The sequence below is a fragment of the Nuphar pumila genome, chromosome 7 (genome assembly GCF_984573655.1).
Source record: "Nuphar pumila chromosome 7, dmNupPumi1.hap1.1, whole genome shotgun sequence".
Taxonomy (NCBI): Eukaryota; Viridiplantae; Streptophyta; class Magnoliopsida; order Nymphaeales; family Nymphaeaceae; genus Nuphar; species Nuphar pumila.
The window spans coordinates 120,231,159-120,244,518 of record NC_143255.1 but is presented as its reverse complement, the minus strand read 5'-3'; the positions used below and the strand labels follow the sequence as shown (position 1 = coordinate 120,244,518).

At 38.2% G+C, this 13,360-nt stretch overlaps 2 protein-coding genes across 2 annotated transcripts; both read left to right on the top strand.

The window, feature by feature from the left end:
• Nucleotides 1-685: 685 nt before the first annotated feature.
• LOC149833211 (manganese-dependent ADP-ribose/CDP-alcohol diphosphatase-like protein) lies at nucleotides 686-3,005 on the top strand. Its single transcript, XM_090012747.1, has 2 exons — nucleotides 686-1,598; nucleotides 1,728-3,005. Exon 2 carries the CDS (start codon nucleotides 1,773-1,775, stop codon nucleotides 2,739-2,741), a length of 969 nt encoding a protein of 322 aa, XP_089868873.1. The 5' UTR covers nucleotides 686-1,598; nucleotides 1,728-1,772; the 3' UTR covers nucleotides 2,742-3,005.
• An 8,173-nt stretch (nucleotides 3,006-11,178) lies between these two features.
• LOC149833210 (high-affinity nitrate transporter 3.1-like) lies at nucleotides 11,179-12,515 on the top strand. Its single transcript, XM_090014986.1, has 2 exons — nucleotides 11,179-11,375; nucleotides 11,817-12,515. Exons 1-2 carry the CDS (start codon nucleotides 11,237-11,239, stop codon nucleotides 12,290-12,292), a joined length of 615 nt encoding a protein of 204 aa, XP_089871112.1. The 5' UTR covers nucleotides 11,179-11,236; the 3' UTR covers nucleotides 12,293-12,515.
• The last annotated feature ends 845 nt before the right edge of the window (nucleotides 12,516-13,360 follow it).

Genomic DNA, 13,360 nt, shown 5'->3' with positions numbered 1-13,360 from the left:
TTGTGAAATTGTTCAACATCCATCTATATACCTGTAATTCTGCTAGGCAAAATGCCTTCACAAGATCACTGATCATTGTATGAAGGACACTTTCAACTAACCATGCTGAAAAAAATAGACCATCAAGGTTGATATGATGAGCATATCTAAACCTTTAAATGCACCTTCAACATTTGTGTCTAGTTCACTCAAGTTGAAATCTTCCACATCATAAATTTGTCCAGCTTCAATACCACATTATCCTTAGCCCAAATGTTTCATGAATTGTTAAGTGTGCCTTGATCTATTTAAGCAAAGGCCATACTGTTTTTCTTATCTATTAAGATTTTTTGTTTTGTGATAACCAGTGAAAAACACTTACTCACCCACGAGTTCATTGGTGTAAAAGGCTTAACAACTGTTAAAGGTAGGCACAAGTTGAGGGAGAATAAAGGGAGTTGCTGAGACAATACAGTACCTTTTTTGTAATTCAGGCATTCTTGTTATTGCGTAACATAAAGATTATGTGCATTTTTTTGCAGTATCTTTATAAGTATTGTTCGAAGAAATATGAAAAATATGATGAATTGATTTGCAGCCTCAGTGACTTCTCTTCTTGCCCTTCTTTTCTCTTTTTTCAAGCAAAGACTATTTCTATCATGAGAAATGAATGCAAATTTGTTGCAAAGAATATGACAGTATATAAATTAAAAGAAAGTTGCCTTCAACCTTGGTCTGCAGAAAAAGCATAATTTCCACTAGGATGATTCATTACTTTATGTCAGAATTACTGAGGAGTTGTATTACTAGTAATTTAAGAAATTTGCATCATCATTGTATTTTATTTGATGTAATCTATCTGGATTCTCACCCTAATGAAAATGAAGAAATGTGATTTGTTCTTTTACTTTTGTTTTTTTTTCAATTATTTTATATGCTTATAAGGCATTCTAAAAAGTTTTCTATGATTATTGGAGCATAGTGGATGAAACTGCAAATCAGAGTTGACCTAGTAATGTAGTGTAACTCAGCTTATAGTCTTCTTCATCTCATTGTTGTCTGTCAACTTTAGCAGACATGTTGCTTGTCCGACAAATTACAGAATGCTAATTTTAGATGTACACATTATATAAGTGCTATCTGAATTATTTCAAGACCATTCTTCAAATTGGACAAAAAACATGAAAGTCATAATGCTGCAATAACTTTTTGGGCAGCAGTGTTTAACATTTTCATTACCTGGTATCTTTTGGCATGTAAGCTAAAGAAAGTTCTCACAAGATTTAAGGTTAGAGTTAACTGATGAGGTTTCTCTCCTCGTTGATTCTTTTCTTTATTCCTAGCAAGTATGATTTTTAGTGTAATGCTGTTTCTGTCATAACTTGGTTACGAGGAAATTCAAAGGATGCTTGTTACTGGTGCCTTTTCTTTCAGGAAGTGAATAAGTATATATATCTGCTCCTCTTGACAGCTGTGTGACAGTAAAAGGTTATCTTTTATGGATGGGATGACTGATGTCTATCTATTTCCATTTTAACAATGTAGGGCTCTAGAACTTATGGCTGTGATGAAGACAGTTTCTTGGTTATGTAAGCATCTTTTAGGCTGACAGTGTTCAGGTATCATGGGTGGTTCCCTCTTGTTTCTGGTTGTATAACAGTCCATCATCAGTATCTTTAAAAAAAAAATCATGAGCTTCGTGAATCTTGCATGTAATGGATCCTTAGTAACTTGACATGAATTTGCAGTTGAGTGGTGCAGATTCTTTAAAGTGATTTGTGGATCAGCCAAAGATGCAGAAGCCATCAGCAAATGTGATGGCTAATGCTCACCCAAAGCAGCCAATTTTTTCTTTTGGGGTCATCACCGACGTGCAGTTTGCAGATATCCCTGATGGGTGTTCATTCCTTGGCGTCCCTCGTTATTATCAGCACAGCGTTGAGGTTTTGAGAAGGGCTGTCAAGAAATGGAATGATCATGGGAATCTCAAGTTCTCAATTCACTTTGGAGACATAGTGGATGGGTTTTGTCCAAAGGAGGATTCAAGGAATGCTGTAGTGAAAGTGGCACATGAATTTGAAAAGTTTGAAGGTCCCATGTATCACATGCTAGGAAACCATTGCCTCTACAATCTCCCTCGCGAGGATCTGATTTCTCTGTTGAAGATGCCCACACGTCATGGCTGTGCACACTATGAGTTCTCTCCTATCCATGATTTCCGATTCGTGGTTCTGGATGCCTACGACATCAGTGCTATTGGTTGGCCTAAGGATCATCCCAACACATTAAAGGCTCTTGAAATTCTGCAGACCAAGAACCCTAATGCCGACAAGAACAGTCCTACAGGCTTGGCAGGTCTTGACAGAAGGTACCTAATGTTCAATGGAGGTGTTGGGAAGGCACAATTAGAATGGCTTGACCGTGTTCTGAAAGATGCAAGCGAGCTTAAACAGAAGGTTGTAATCTGTTGCCATCTACCACTAGATCCTGGGGCAGCGTCTCCTGAAGCATTACTTTGGAACTATGATGAAGTAATGAACGTTATACACAGATACAATTGCGTGAAGGCATGCCTTGCTGGACATGACCATAAAGGAGGCTACTGTATTGATTCCCATGGCATTCATCACAGAGTTCTTGAAGCTGCTCTTGAATGCCCTCCTGGATCAGATGCATTTGGTCATGTTGATGTATATCATGACAGATTGTCCCTCCTGGGCATCGATCGGATGTGTAGCACTGATATGGTATTTAATTCTTGAGTCAGATATGGCATTCAACTATAGAGAGATGTATACCATGCTGATTTTTGCTGACAAAACTTTCACTGGGACAAAGTCCTCTGATAATGCACATTTACTTATACATTTGAATAAGAAGACATTTTAGTGGAAACGAACTCTGAAGCTGGTGATCTGCACTCTCTGTACAATCACTCATTTTCTACACTTTAATTGATAAATTTTATTTCACTTATACAGAAGTTTACTAATAGTGCCCTCCAATTTGCAATGAATATATTTAATGGTCATGGCAGGGTGATATAGGATAGGCTATAAACATTGTCAGCATTTCTGTGCTTATGCTCTGGGAGGAAAAATATAAAGGAGATTTTGAGGAAATGGCTACAATAACTGATTCTTGATTATAACTAAGACTTCTACATTGGCAAATCATGAAATCAGTTGAGACAGCTGAATACCTTTTAATCCAAAGCTCAAACCCATATTTTCATCTGTTCATGCATTGTGTTGCTGCATGTGCTCTGTCCATGGTGTTCTTGTTCAAGTATTCATCAGTAGATATTGCATGATGGACTGGTTTCATTTATCTAGACATGATAAATATAGTGCTTTGTAGTGCATGTCAAATTAGACTTGAGACTGACAATTTGATGCAACGATCCAAATCCTGATGATTTAACTGTTAGTCCACCAAAAGAAAATTCGGAAAGCCTTTCCCAAGGAGGGCAAAGTTCATTGAGTTCTACTCAGTAGGTGAGAATGTTTAGTTACTGGGAACTAAAGCAAGACCATGAGAACCGAGTGAGTCTACCAGGCCAAAGATGGGTTTTGAGAATTTGGATTCAGCACTTACTTTTCCATTAAAGTTAGGGTTTAAATTGGTCTTGGCCAGCCAAATGGGCCCAAGATTCCTGCCCAGAGTAAGCCCAGCCGAGGCCTAGGTGTGTGGGATCTAACGAGTAATCTGGTAAGGGTTAGGCCTACCATCCAGACTTCTTTTAGCAGGCTAGGCAAGCTTTTATATATGCATGAGGAACATAATTGATATAATTATATTTATTTATCATATTTATGATATAGAATAGGAGGGAGGCGGGCCTATTAAGGGCACACTTAAAAGTTAGAAAGATGTAGAAAAAGTGAAGGTAGAAAGAAAAAATGAAAAATGATCGTACTCTACGTTTAATTTGACATGATTTCTTGATTCCTTAAAAACCTTATAATTTTTTATATTTCTTTCGATGTCCAAACTCGTAAATATCTAATATCGTTAGAACCCTTTTACCCTTTGCAACTATAAATTTACACCTTATTGAGATAGAATTGTACCGCCTAACAGCTAGTGCAAACACACACTTAAATCTAGATTCACACATTTTTTATGCAGACCTCGCAAACTTGCATAAATTTATTTATGATTTTTCAGTGAAACTGAAACTACAAAAATCACAAATATCCTACATTTTTGCATATACATCAATATTTTGCATAAATATATTTGCAAAACTCCAATCGCAAATATCCTACCTTTTCACATACTTCATGAATTTACATAAATATATGTGCGAAACTTCACTTAAAGAACTTGTAAAACTCTTGCATTGATTTCTGTGTAATTTAGCATTGCATTCTGAGAAGGTTGCGGTATCATCATTGTGATCGACTTCCTTATCTAAAGGTTTGAAAGGTGAGTTTCGTACAATATATACATGTGTATCCTCATGCATATTTTTGTTTAATATGGCAACCTACAATCATCAGTGCAAACAGATCCAACTCGCGATCATTTAATATTCACATGCGTATTTTTGTTTGGTTGTTGATATGGGAATCCAACTACATCAACATCTCGACACGGTTTTTTCTTTCACTTCTCGTGCTACTCAAACTTGCATACAAGTGAGACTTCTCCTCATGCGTATTGGTTAATGCGATCCAGCTCCACCAATATTTTAATGTATGATGTGTGGATCAACTTTTTCACTAGTGTCGATGAATAAGCATGAACCAAAGAAGTATAGCAAAAATGCTCTTATCGACATGTTTACCCTACTACTAGCCTTCTCTCCAATACATGGTAGCTTTTTCTTCATTCTCCTCACCCTACTAGGGTCATAGTAGCTCCTAAGCCATGAAAACATGATCGTTTCGCCTTCAAACACATCATCATTTGCTCGTAAGTAAATAACACAAAGTTCTTGAAATCTCTATACCGTTGTCCACTCAATGGCTCTCCATGGCACTTTAGTCCGATGATTCGTGTCACGTCCTCCAACATAATGGTTATCTCAATATCTTCTAACTAGATGTGTTGGTTGTTGGATTCCAAAACCACACAACGACCTCTAAGAAGGGGTGACTGATGTTTCATGATGTGATCTGTACAAATTTAAAAAAATGCATTCAATTCAACTAGATCATTTAAGATACAATTAGTTTTAGTAACCAATCTTGCATTATTCAATAAATTGTGCAAATAGGCATCCTACTTTGCAGCCTTGGTTCCGCTTGTCTGGTAGGAGCAGCTAGTGCACGTCACCTTGTGTTGGGACGTTGCAGGTGTTAAAATGTAAACTGCAATATATATATATACATATATTATTTAATATTATTATATTTTCTTTTATTATTTTCTTTTTCTATTTTTTTTTTATTTTCTTTTTTAGCATCTAGTTCAATAGAAACTAGATATTTTGATCCAGTCAAGTTCCTGTTGGAACTTGACTGTGCAAGTAGCTGTTGGACTGTAGTCCAACAACTACAATAAATGCTGTTGGACTATAGTCCAACAGCTATAATAATAAATGTTGTTGGACTGTAGTCCAACAGCTATATTAAGAGACGTTGGAATCCAACGTCTCTTTTTGGAGAGCTCAAAATGAGCTCTCCTCTCTCTCCCATTGTTTTGTATATATAGGGGTGAACCCCTTCAATGTAAATAACTATGCTTCTTAAGCATTTTGTTCATGAATAAAGTATTATTTATTTTTCAAGTGTTCTTCCCTTTATACCCTTTCAAGGGTCATGCTTGTAGTGTCTCCAATAGACACTTGTTTGTGAGTTATTTGTGCATTTGTTGAAGACCACCATTTCATTACATGGTATCAAAGCTACGAAATCCTTAGATCTTGAAGTGCTTCTGCCTCGATTTCCGTGCCACATTTACAAAAGGTGTTTCATCACCTTGTTCTTGGCTCAAGAAGATTTGTTTGAAGAAAGACGAACTTGTGCTACAAAAAAATTTGGTTTTGTATCCTCTCTTATTCCTTTGTCTACTCTTTTTCTTTTTTTTTTATTTTTCTCTCTCTCTCCTCCTATTTATTCCTCTCTTACCCTTGTAAAAGATGGATGACAATGATAAGATCACCATCATTCCTATGAAGCTAAATGATACTAACTATGTAATGTGGGCTTCGATTATGAAGCACCACATTTGGGGAAAAGGTTTATGGGGTATAGTGGATGGTTCCGATTTGGAACCTAAACTATCTCTTACCAAGAAAGAGGGTGATAAAGAGGTTCCTCTAACGGAAGAAGAGAAGAGTAAGGCGTTAGCCACTTATGAAAAGAAATGGAAAGAATGGAGGATAGGGCATGCAAAAATTATGTCATGGCTCATCAATAGCATAGACATTAAAAAATGCTCTAGTCTAGCTATGTTTGAGCATGCCGATAAGGCTTGGGAATACCTCAAAAACATGTATTCCCTTAAAGATATTGCACATGTATGCAATTTACAAGATAAAGTTCAGACAATGACTCAAAAAGATAAAACTATTCGAGAATATTATAATGAGTTGTCCGAACTTTGGGAAGAGTTGGCTCTTCTTGAGCCCAAATGGCATTGTGCCGAACACATCGAGCTTCGCCAAAAGCAACTCGATATGGAACATTTCTATCAATTTGTGAATGGTCTAAGGCCGGAGTTTGAATCCACCAAATCGGCCCTTTTACATCATGGAAAAATTCCTTCTATTGTTGATACTATAGAAGAGCTCACTATGGAGGAAAATAGACTTAGAAAAAGTACTCCAAAAGTTGATGATGACTCCGTTTTAGCTGTATCTAGACCGGGGAATCATACTCGTACTTACAAGCCGCCTCATTTTGGAAGGCAAAACGGCGACTTTGATAAAAGAAAAGTTATTTGTCATCATTGTCATGAACCGGGGCACTATAGGCCTCAATGTCCAAAGTTAAAAAGAAGGGAAGAAAAAAGAGTTGCATCTGTTGAATCTGAGTCAAAAGATCAAGATGCACCTGTGTTTATGGCTCAACTGATGGAAATCCTTCAACCTCTTCTCAAAGGGGTATCCTCCTCAACCGAAGCCTCAACTGGAGCGGCAGTTGCATCTTTCTCCGGTCCAGGTAATTTTCCTTGGCTTTTAGATTTTGGTGCTTCTTTTCATATGACCCCAAATGTTAATAGTCTATCCGAATGTCTTAAAAATGACTCAAGTGTGTCAAAGGTTTTTACAGCTGATGGCACATCTCTCGAAGTAAAAGGAATAGGATGTTTTGAAAATCTTCAAAAATCCAAAAGATTTTTTATCCCAGAAGTTAGATATATCCCTAAACTTAATTTGAATCTCTTATCTGTCTCGCAAATATCTGATTATGGATGTAATATCTCCTTCTCTTCTCATGGTTGTTGGGTACAGGATCGCCAGTCAGGGAAGCTGATTGGGGAAGGCCATAGAGAAGGATGACTTTATTACATGGACTTTTTGGAATTACCCAAGAATGCATTTTGTTATAATATTCAGAAATTAGAATTGGATTTATGGCACAAAAGGCTTGGCCATCCTCATATGTCTAAAATTCAATATTTTCCAAGTTTGGAAAAATTTTGTAATTCTGAAAATTTTTCTTGTAAAGACTGCATTCTTGGCAAAATGAAAAGGTTACCATTTCTTAGTAGAACTTTTGTTTCCTCACGACCACTTGAGTTAATACATTCGGATGTTTGGGGCCCCGCACCAGTTATTTCCAAAGGTGGTTATACATATTATGTCATTTTTGTTGATGACTTTTCTAGACATACTTGGATTTATTTTCTTAAACATAAATCTGATGTCTTTGCTAACTTCCAAATATTTCATAAAATGGTTAAAAATAAGTTTCAAAATGATATTTCTGTTTTTCGCACTGATTCAGGGGGAGAATTTATGTCCAAAGAATTCAAAGACTATCTCAATTTACATGGTATTACACATCAAAGATCATGTCCACACACTCCACAACAGAATGGCCTAGCCGAACGCAAACATCGGCACATTATGGAAACTACTAGGACATTGCTAATTGCAAATCAAGTTCCAAAAAGTTTTTGGGCTGAAGCGGTCCTAACTGCCACCTACCTCATTAATAGAATGCCATCTTCCTCATTAAAGAATACAACTCCAATAGAAAAACTTGTTAATTTAACTCCAGATTATTCTAGATTAAGAGTCTTTGGATGCAAATGTTTTGTTTTCACCAACAGAAATGATAAACTCTCTCCTCGTGCAATCCCATGTGCCTTTTTAGGATATGCTGATAATCAAAAAGGCTACAGGTGTTTCGATTTTCAAAATGACAAATTATATGTGTCAAGAAATGTATCTTTTTTGGAAAAAGAAAGCTTCTTTGAATTTGAAAAATCCAAGGATGTCACTGAATACTCATTTTTAATTGATCCAACTTCAAAATCCAATGAATGTGATGTTGGATGTGACCTTGACAATGATCAAAGTCCTATTGTTGTTGAAAATGATGATAATGAAGAGCAAATCCATAGGGATGTTAGTCTACAATATTCAAGACGTAGAGAGCAAAATCTTCCATGTGCATTACAAAAATACTCTGAAGTCCCACCTAGAAGAACGTCTAGAATCTCTAAACCTCCAGAAAAATTTGTATCTTATGAATCTTTTTCACCCACGTATAGGGCCGCCATTACATTAATACAATCATATATTGAACCATCATCCTATTTTCAAGCAAAAAATCATATAGAATGGATAGAAGCCATGAAAATAGAATTGGATGCACTAGAAAAGGCCAATACTTGGACGATACAAGATATTCCTCCGGGTAAGAAACCTATAGGTTGTAGGTGGGTATACAAAGTCAAAACCAAAAGTGATGGGACCCTGGAAAGATATAAGGCCCGTTTAGTAGCAAAAGGATATGCCCAAGAGTATGGCATCGATTATGAAGAAACATTTGCTCGTGTGGCCCGTATGACCACTGTTAGAACTTTAATAGCCTTGGCCTCCATTAGAACATGGTCTATCTTTCAATTAGATGTCAAAAATGCTTTCCTGAATGGGAATCTCGTTGAAGAAGTATACATGGAAGCCCCACCTGGTATTAGTATCCCTAAGGGTAAAGCTCTTCGTCTAGAAAAAGCTCTTTATGGTCTTAAACAGGCTCCAAAAGCCTGGTATGACCGATTTAGTCATGTTATGCTTGATATTGGTTTTCAACCTTGTTTAACTGACACTGCTTTGTTTGTTAAGAAATCTGATGCAGGCATCATTATTCTTCTTCTCTATGTGGACGATATGATCATCACTGGAGGCGACAAACAGGGAGTTGCAAATATCAAATCTCTTCTTAAAACTCACTTTGAAATGACTGACTTAGGTTTATTAAGATATTTTTTAGGCATTGAAGTTGCTTATTCCCCTCGGGGGTATTTGATATCTCAATCTAAATTTGCTCTTGATATCGTTTCCAGGTCTGGAATTACAGATGATAAGAAAGTAGACACTCCAGAAGTTGTCAATGTTAAAATGAAAATTGATGATGGAGAACTTCTTGATGATCCTACTCCTTATAGACAACTTGTTGGAGCTCTTTCTTATCTTTCCATTACTAGGCCAGATATAACTCATGCGGTTCATACAGTCAGTCAGTTTCAGCATGCTCCCACCTCCGTGCACATGGGAGCGATTTTGCGTATTATTAGATACTTAAAATCCTCTCTTTCACGAGGACTCTTCTTGTCTGCTTCATCTTCATTAAATTTAATTGCATATACTGATGCTGACTGGGGAGGTGATCCCAATAATAGACACTCAACTAATGGTTTTTGTGTGTTCCTAGGTCAAACCTTAATTTCGTGGAGGTGCAAGAAGCAGCAGAAAGTCTCTCTTTCCTCCACCGAAGCTGAATATAGAGCCATGGCAACCACCAATATGGAGGTTGTTTGGCTCAGACGATTGCTAGCAGATATGGGAGCTAAAGCAACGCAAGCTTCAAAGATGTGCTGTGACAACAAAAGTGCGATCTACATTGCAAGCAACCGGACATTCCATGAGCGCACTAAACACATTGAGATGGACTGTCACTATGTCAGAGAGGAATACTTACATGAAACCATTGATCTGCCATATGTTACATCAGAATATCAATTAGCAGACTGCTTCACCAAGCCTCTCGCTGCTCCCAGATTTCACTTCCTCTTAGACAAACTTTCGCTCATTGTACAGTAAGTTTGAAGGGGAGTGTTAAAATGTAAACTGCAATATATATATATATTATTTAATATTATTATATTTTCTTTTATTATTTTCTTTTTCTATTTTTTTATTTTCTTTTTTAGCATCTAGTTCAATAGAAACTAGATATTTTGATCCAGTCAAGTTCCTGTTGGAACTTGACTGTGCAAGTAGCTGTTGGACTGTAGTCCAACAGCTACAATAAATGCTGTTGGACTATAGTCCAACAGCTATAATAATAAATGCTGTTGGACTGTAGTCCAACAACTATTTTAAGAGACGTTGGAATCCAACGTCTCTTTTTGGAGAGCTCAAAATGAGCTCTCCTCTCTCTCCCATTGTTTTGTATATATAGGGGTGAACCCCTTCAATGTAAATAACTATGCTTCTTAAGCATTTTGTTCATGAATAAAGTATTATTTATTTTTCAAGTGTTCTTCCCTTTATACCCTTTCAAGGGTCATGCTTGTAGTGTCTCCAATAGACACTTGTTTGTGAGTTATTTGTGCATTTGTTGAAGACCACCATTTCATTACAGCAGGTTCAAAATCCAATGGAATACTTGTATAACTGATAGGGGTCTGCCTAACCCCAACTTGCCTTTAAAAAAAACATAAACATCCGTATACTAAGCCATATGAAGGAGTTTCTCTCATTAAAAGTCAATACCTTCTGTCACCATACATAGCGTTTTCCAGACAACTGTAAAGAAATCTAATATTTAATAAGTAGAGAAAAGAAATCTAATATTTAAAAAGTAGGTAACAAATTAAGCCAACCAAAGTCATGGTCAACGGGATTATGCAACTCCAACCCTGCTCCTGATAAATGGCTTCTCATGGCAGCTAAAGGTCAACCACTTGCAATTTTGGCAACCGTTAACCATGATCTCTTCCTGTCTCGAAGGGCTCCATTGGGTGCACAACAGTGTCTTTTGACTTTCTGCGTATTCAGAGGATTTAAACCCCATCAACCCCTTGCCCCTCTGCACCAAAGAAACCATCCCCACCCCTCTCTCTCTCTAGAATGGCTTCCTCATCCCCCTTTCTTCCTTTGATATCTGCTGTTTTTATTGCATCACTCCTCAGTCTTGTTCATGGTGGTGTGCCCTTCTCTTCCCTTCCTCGTTCCTTGGTTGTTCAGGCATCCCCTAATCCCGGAGATGGCAAGACTGCTCTTTCACTCTCTGTTCCTTCTCATATTTCCTCACTCATTCTTTGCACTATGTATTCGTTTCTGTGGTAACAGACCCAATGTTTTTATGTCACTTGCAAAAAACGATCATTATGAGTAAAGAGTCAACAGAATTTCTTCAACCCATTTCTCTTTTTCCTTCACTTTCGTTGGTGGAAAGCTGAATTAAGGAAAATTTTTCTTCAATGTCAAATTAAGAATGTTTTTTTCTTCAAAATTTTAAAAAACTTGCAATCAGAAATTTGCATTTTGATCACAGTCCATGAGTGAATGCAAAACAACACCATGATTCTCTTATTCAAGCATACAAACAAGATTCCCCAAAATTTTGGTGCCCATGAAGATGATACATCAGAACTATGGAGAATCTGAATTGTTTTTTTTTTTTTTTGCTTTTGGTTTTTCTCACTAGTTTTGAAGGCCGGGGAGGACACGATCACTGTGACGTGGACACTGAACCAAACGCTCTCTGGGAGCGGGGTCGAGGGGTACAAGACCATCAAGGTGAGGCTGTGCTACGCGCCGGTGAGCCAGGCGAACAGGGCTTGGAGGAATTCCAACGTCGACCTCACCAAGGACAAGACGTGCCAGTTCGACATCGCGTCGCGTCCCTTCACGCCCTACTCGTCGTCAGTCCAGTGGGTGGTCGCGAGGGACACGCCCACCGCCACCTACTTCGTGAGGGCCTACGCCGTCGACGCCGCCGGCAATCAGCTCGGCTTTGGCCAGACCACCGACCCCAACAAGTCCACCAACCTGTTCCAGATCCAGGCCATCAGCGGCAGACACGTGTCCCTCGACATCGCCGCGGCTTGCTTCTCGGCCTTCTCTGTTGTTTCTCTCTTCGGCTTCTTTGTGGTGGAGAAGAGGCTGGCCAAAAGATCCTAAGATCTCTCTCTCTCTCTCTCTCTCTCTCTCTCTCTCTCTCTCTTTGGTGAAATTACTTGTGTTTGTTTTCTTGGTAGTGTAGTCTTTGTTTTCTCTCTCTCTCTCTCTCTCTAGTTGGTGAAATTACTTGTGTTTGTTTTCTTGGTAGTGTAGTCTTTGTTTTGGTTGGGGGTGTGTTGTTAAGCATAGGAAAATGAAATGGGGAGACATTGTTAATGGATAACGTTGTGGCTCTTCTCCATAAAAGGCACGAAGGTTATTGGAAAAACTATAACAAATGGCATGATGATGTATTACGTTTTTCAGTATCAATATCTTTGGCAAAGTGCCCCAAATGGGTTTGGCGCAGTGGGATAGATAGGGGCCTAGGCCGCCAGTCAGGAAGTCTAGGTTCAAATTTCATGGGCATCACCCCATGCGCAAGCCTTGACAACTCCTTGTGGCAAGAGTAAGCCCACAGAGTTTTAAGCTGCCAGAACAGTGATTATAAGTACGGCAGGCAAGCCAGCACAGCTAGGTCGCTGATCATGGGGCAGTTTCTCCATGTTTGGCAAAGTTAGAATATGGGGCCCACTTGCACAACCACTTTGTCCAACGCCAAATTTCTATGGGACTTCTCTCGGACCGCCCCAAGCTTGTGCATGAGTTAGATGTTTTAGTTGTCACTTGGACTAAATGAGAGAGAGAGAGAGACAGAGAGTACTGTACATTAGTCCAAAGCTAGTGGGCGCTACAAAGATAATGCAGTTGAATTGAGAAACTAACAGTACCAGATTCTTACTTTATGAAGCATAATCAAATTCCACAGATGCTTTTTTAGTGGTCTTTACAGTGCAACCATTAAATTCGGCTTGAAAAGCTACACATGTGTTTACACTAAGGCACTGATTACGGTGGCTACTACGGACAACGTTACAAGATGTCAAGATTGATTAAACCATATGTTCATATCCTACACACATCCGGCCATCGATAATTTCTGATTTATGTCCAAATGGATTCGTTTAGAAAATCTGTGGCATGAACTTAAGAATGTGGAGCAATTGGCCAAACCCCACTTCCCAATCA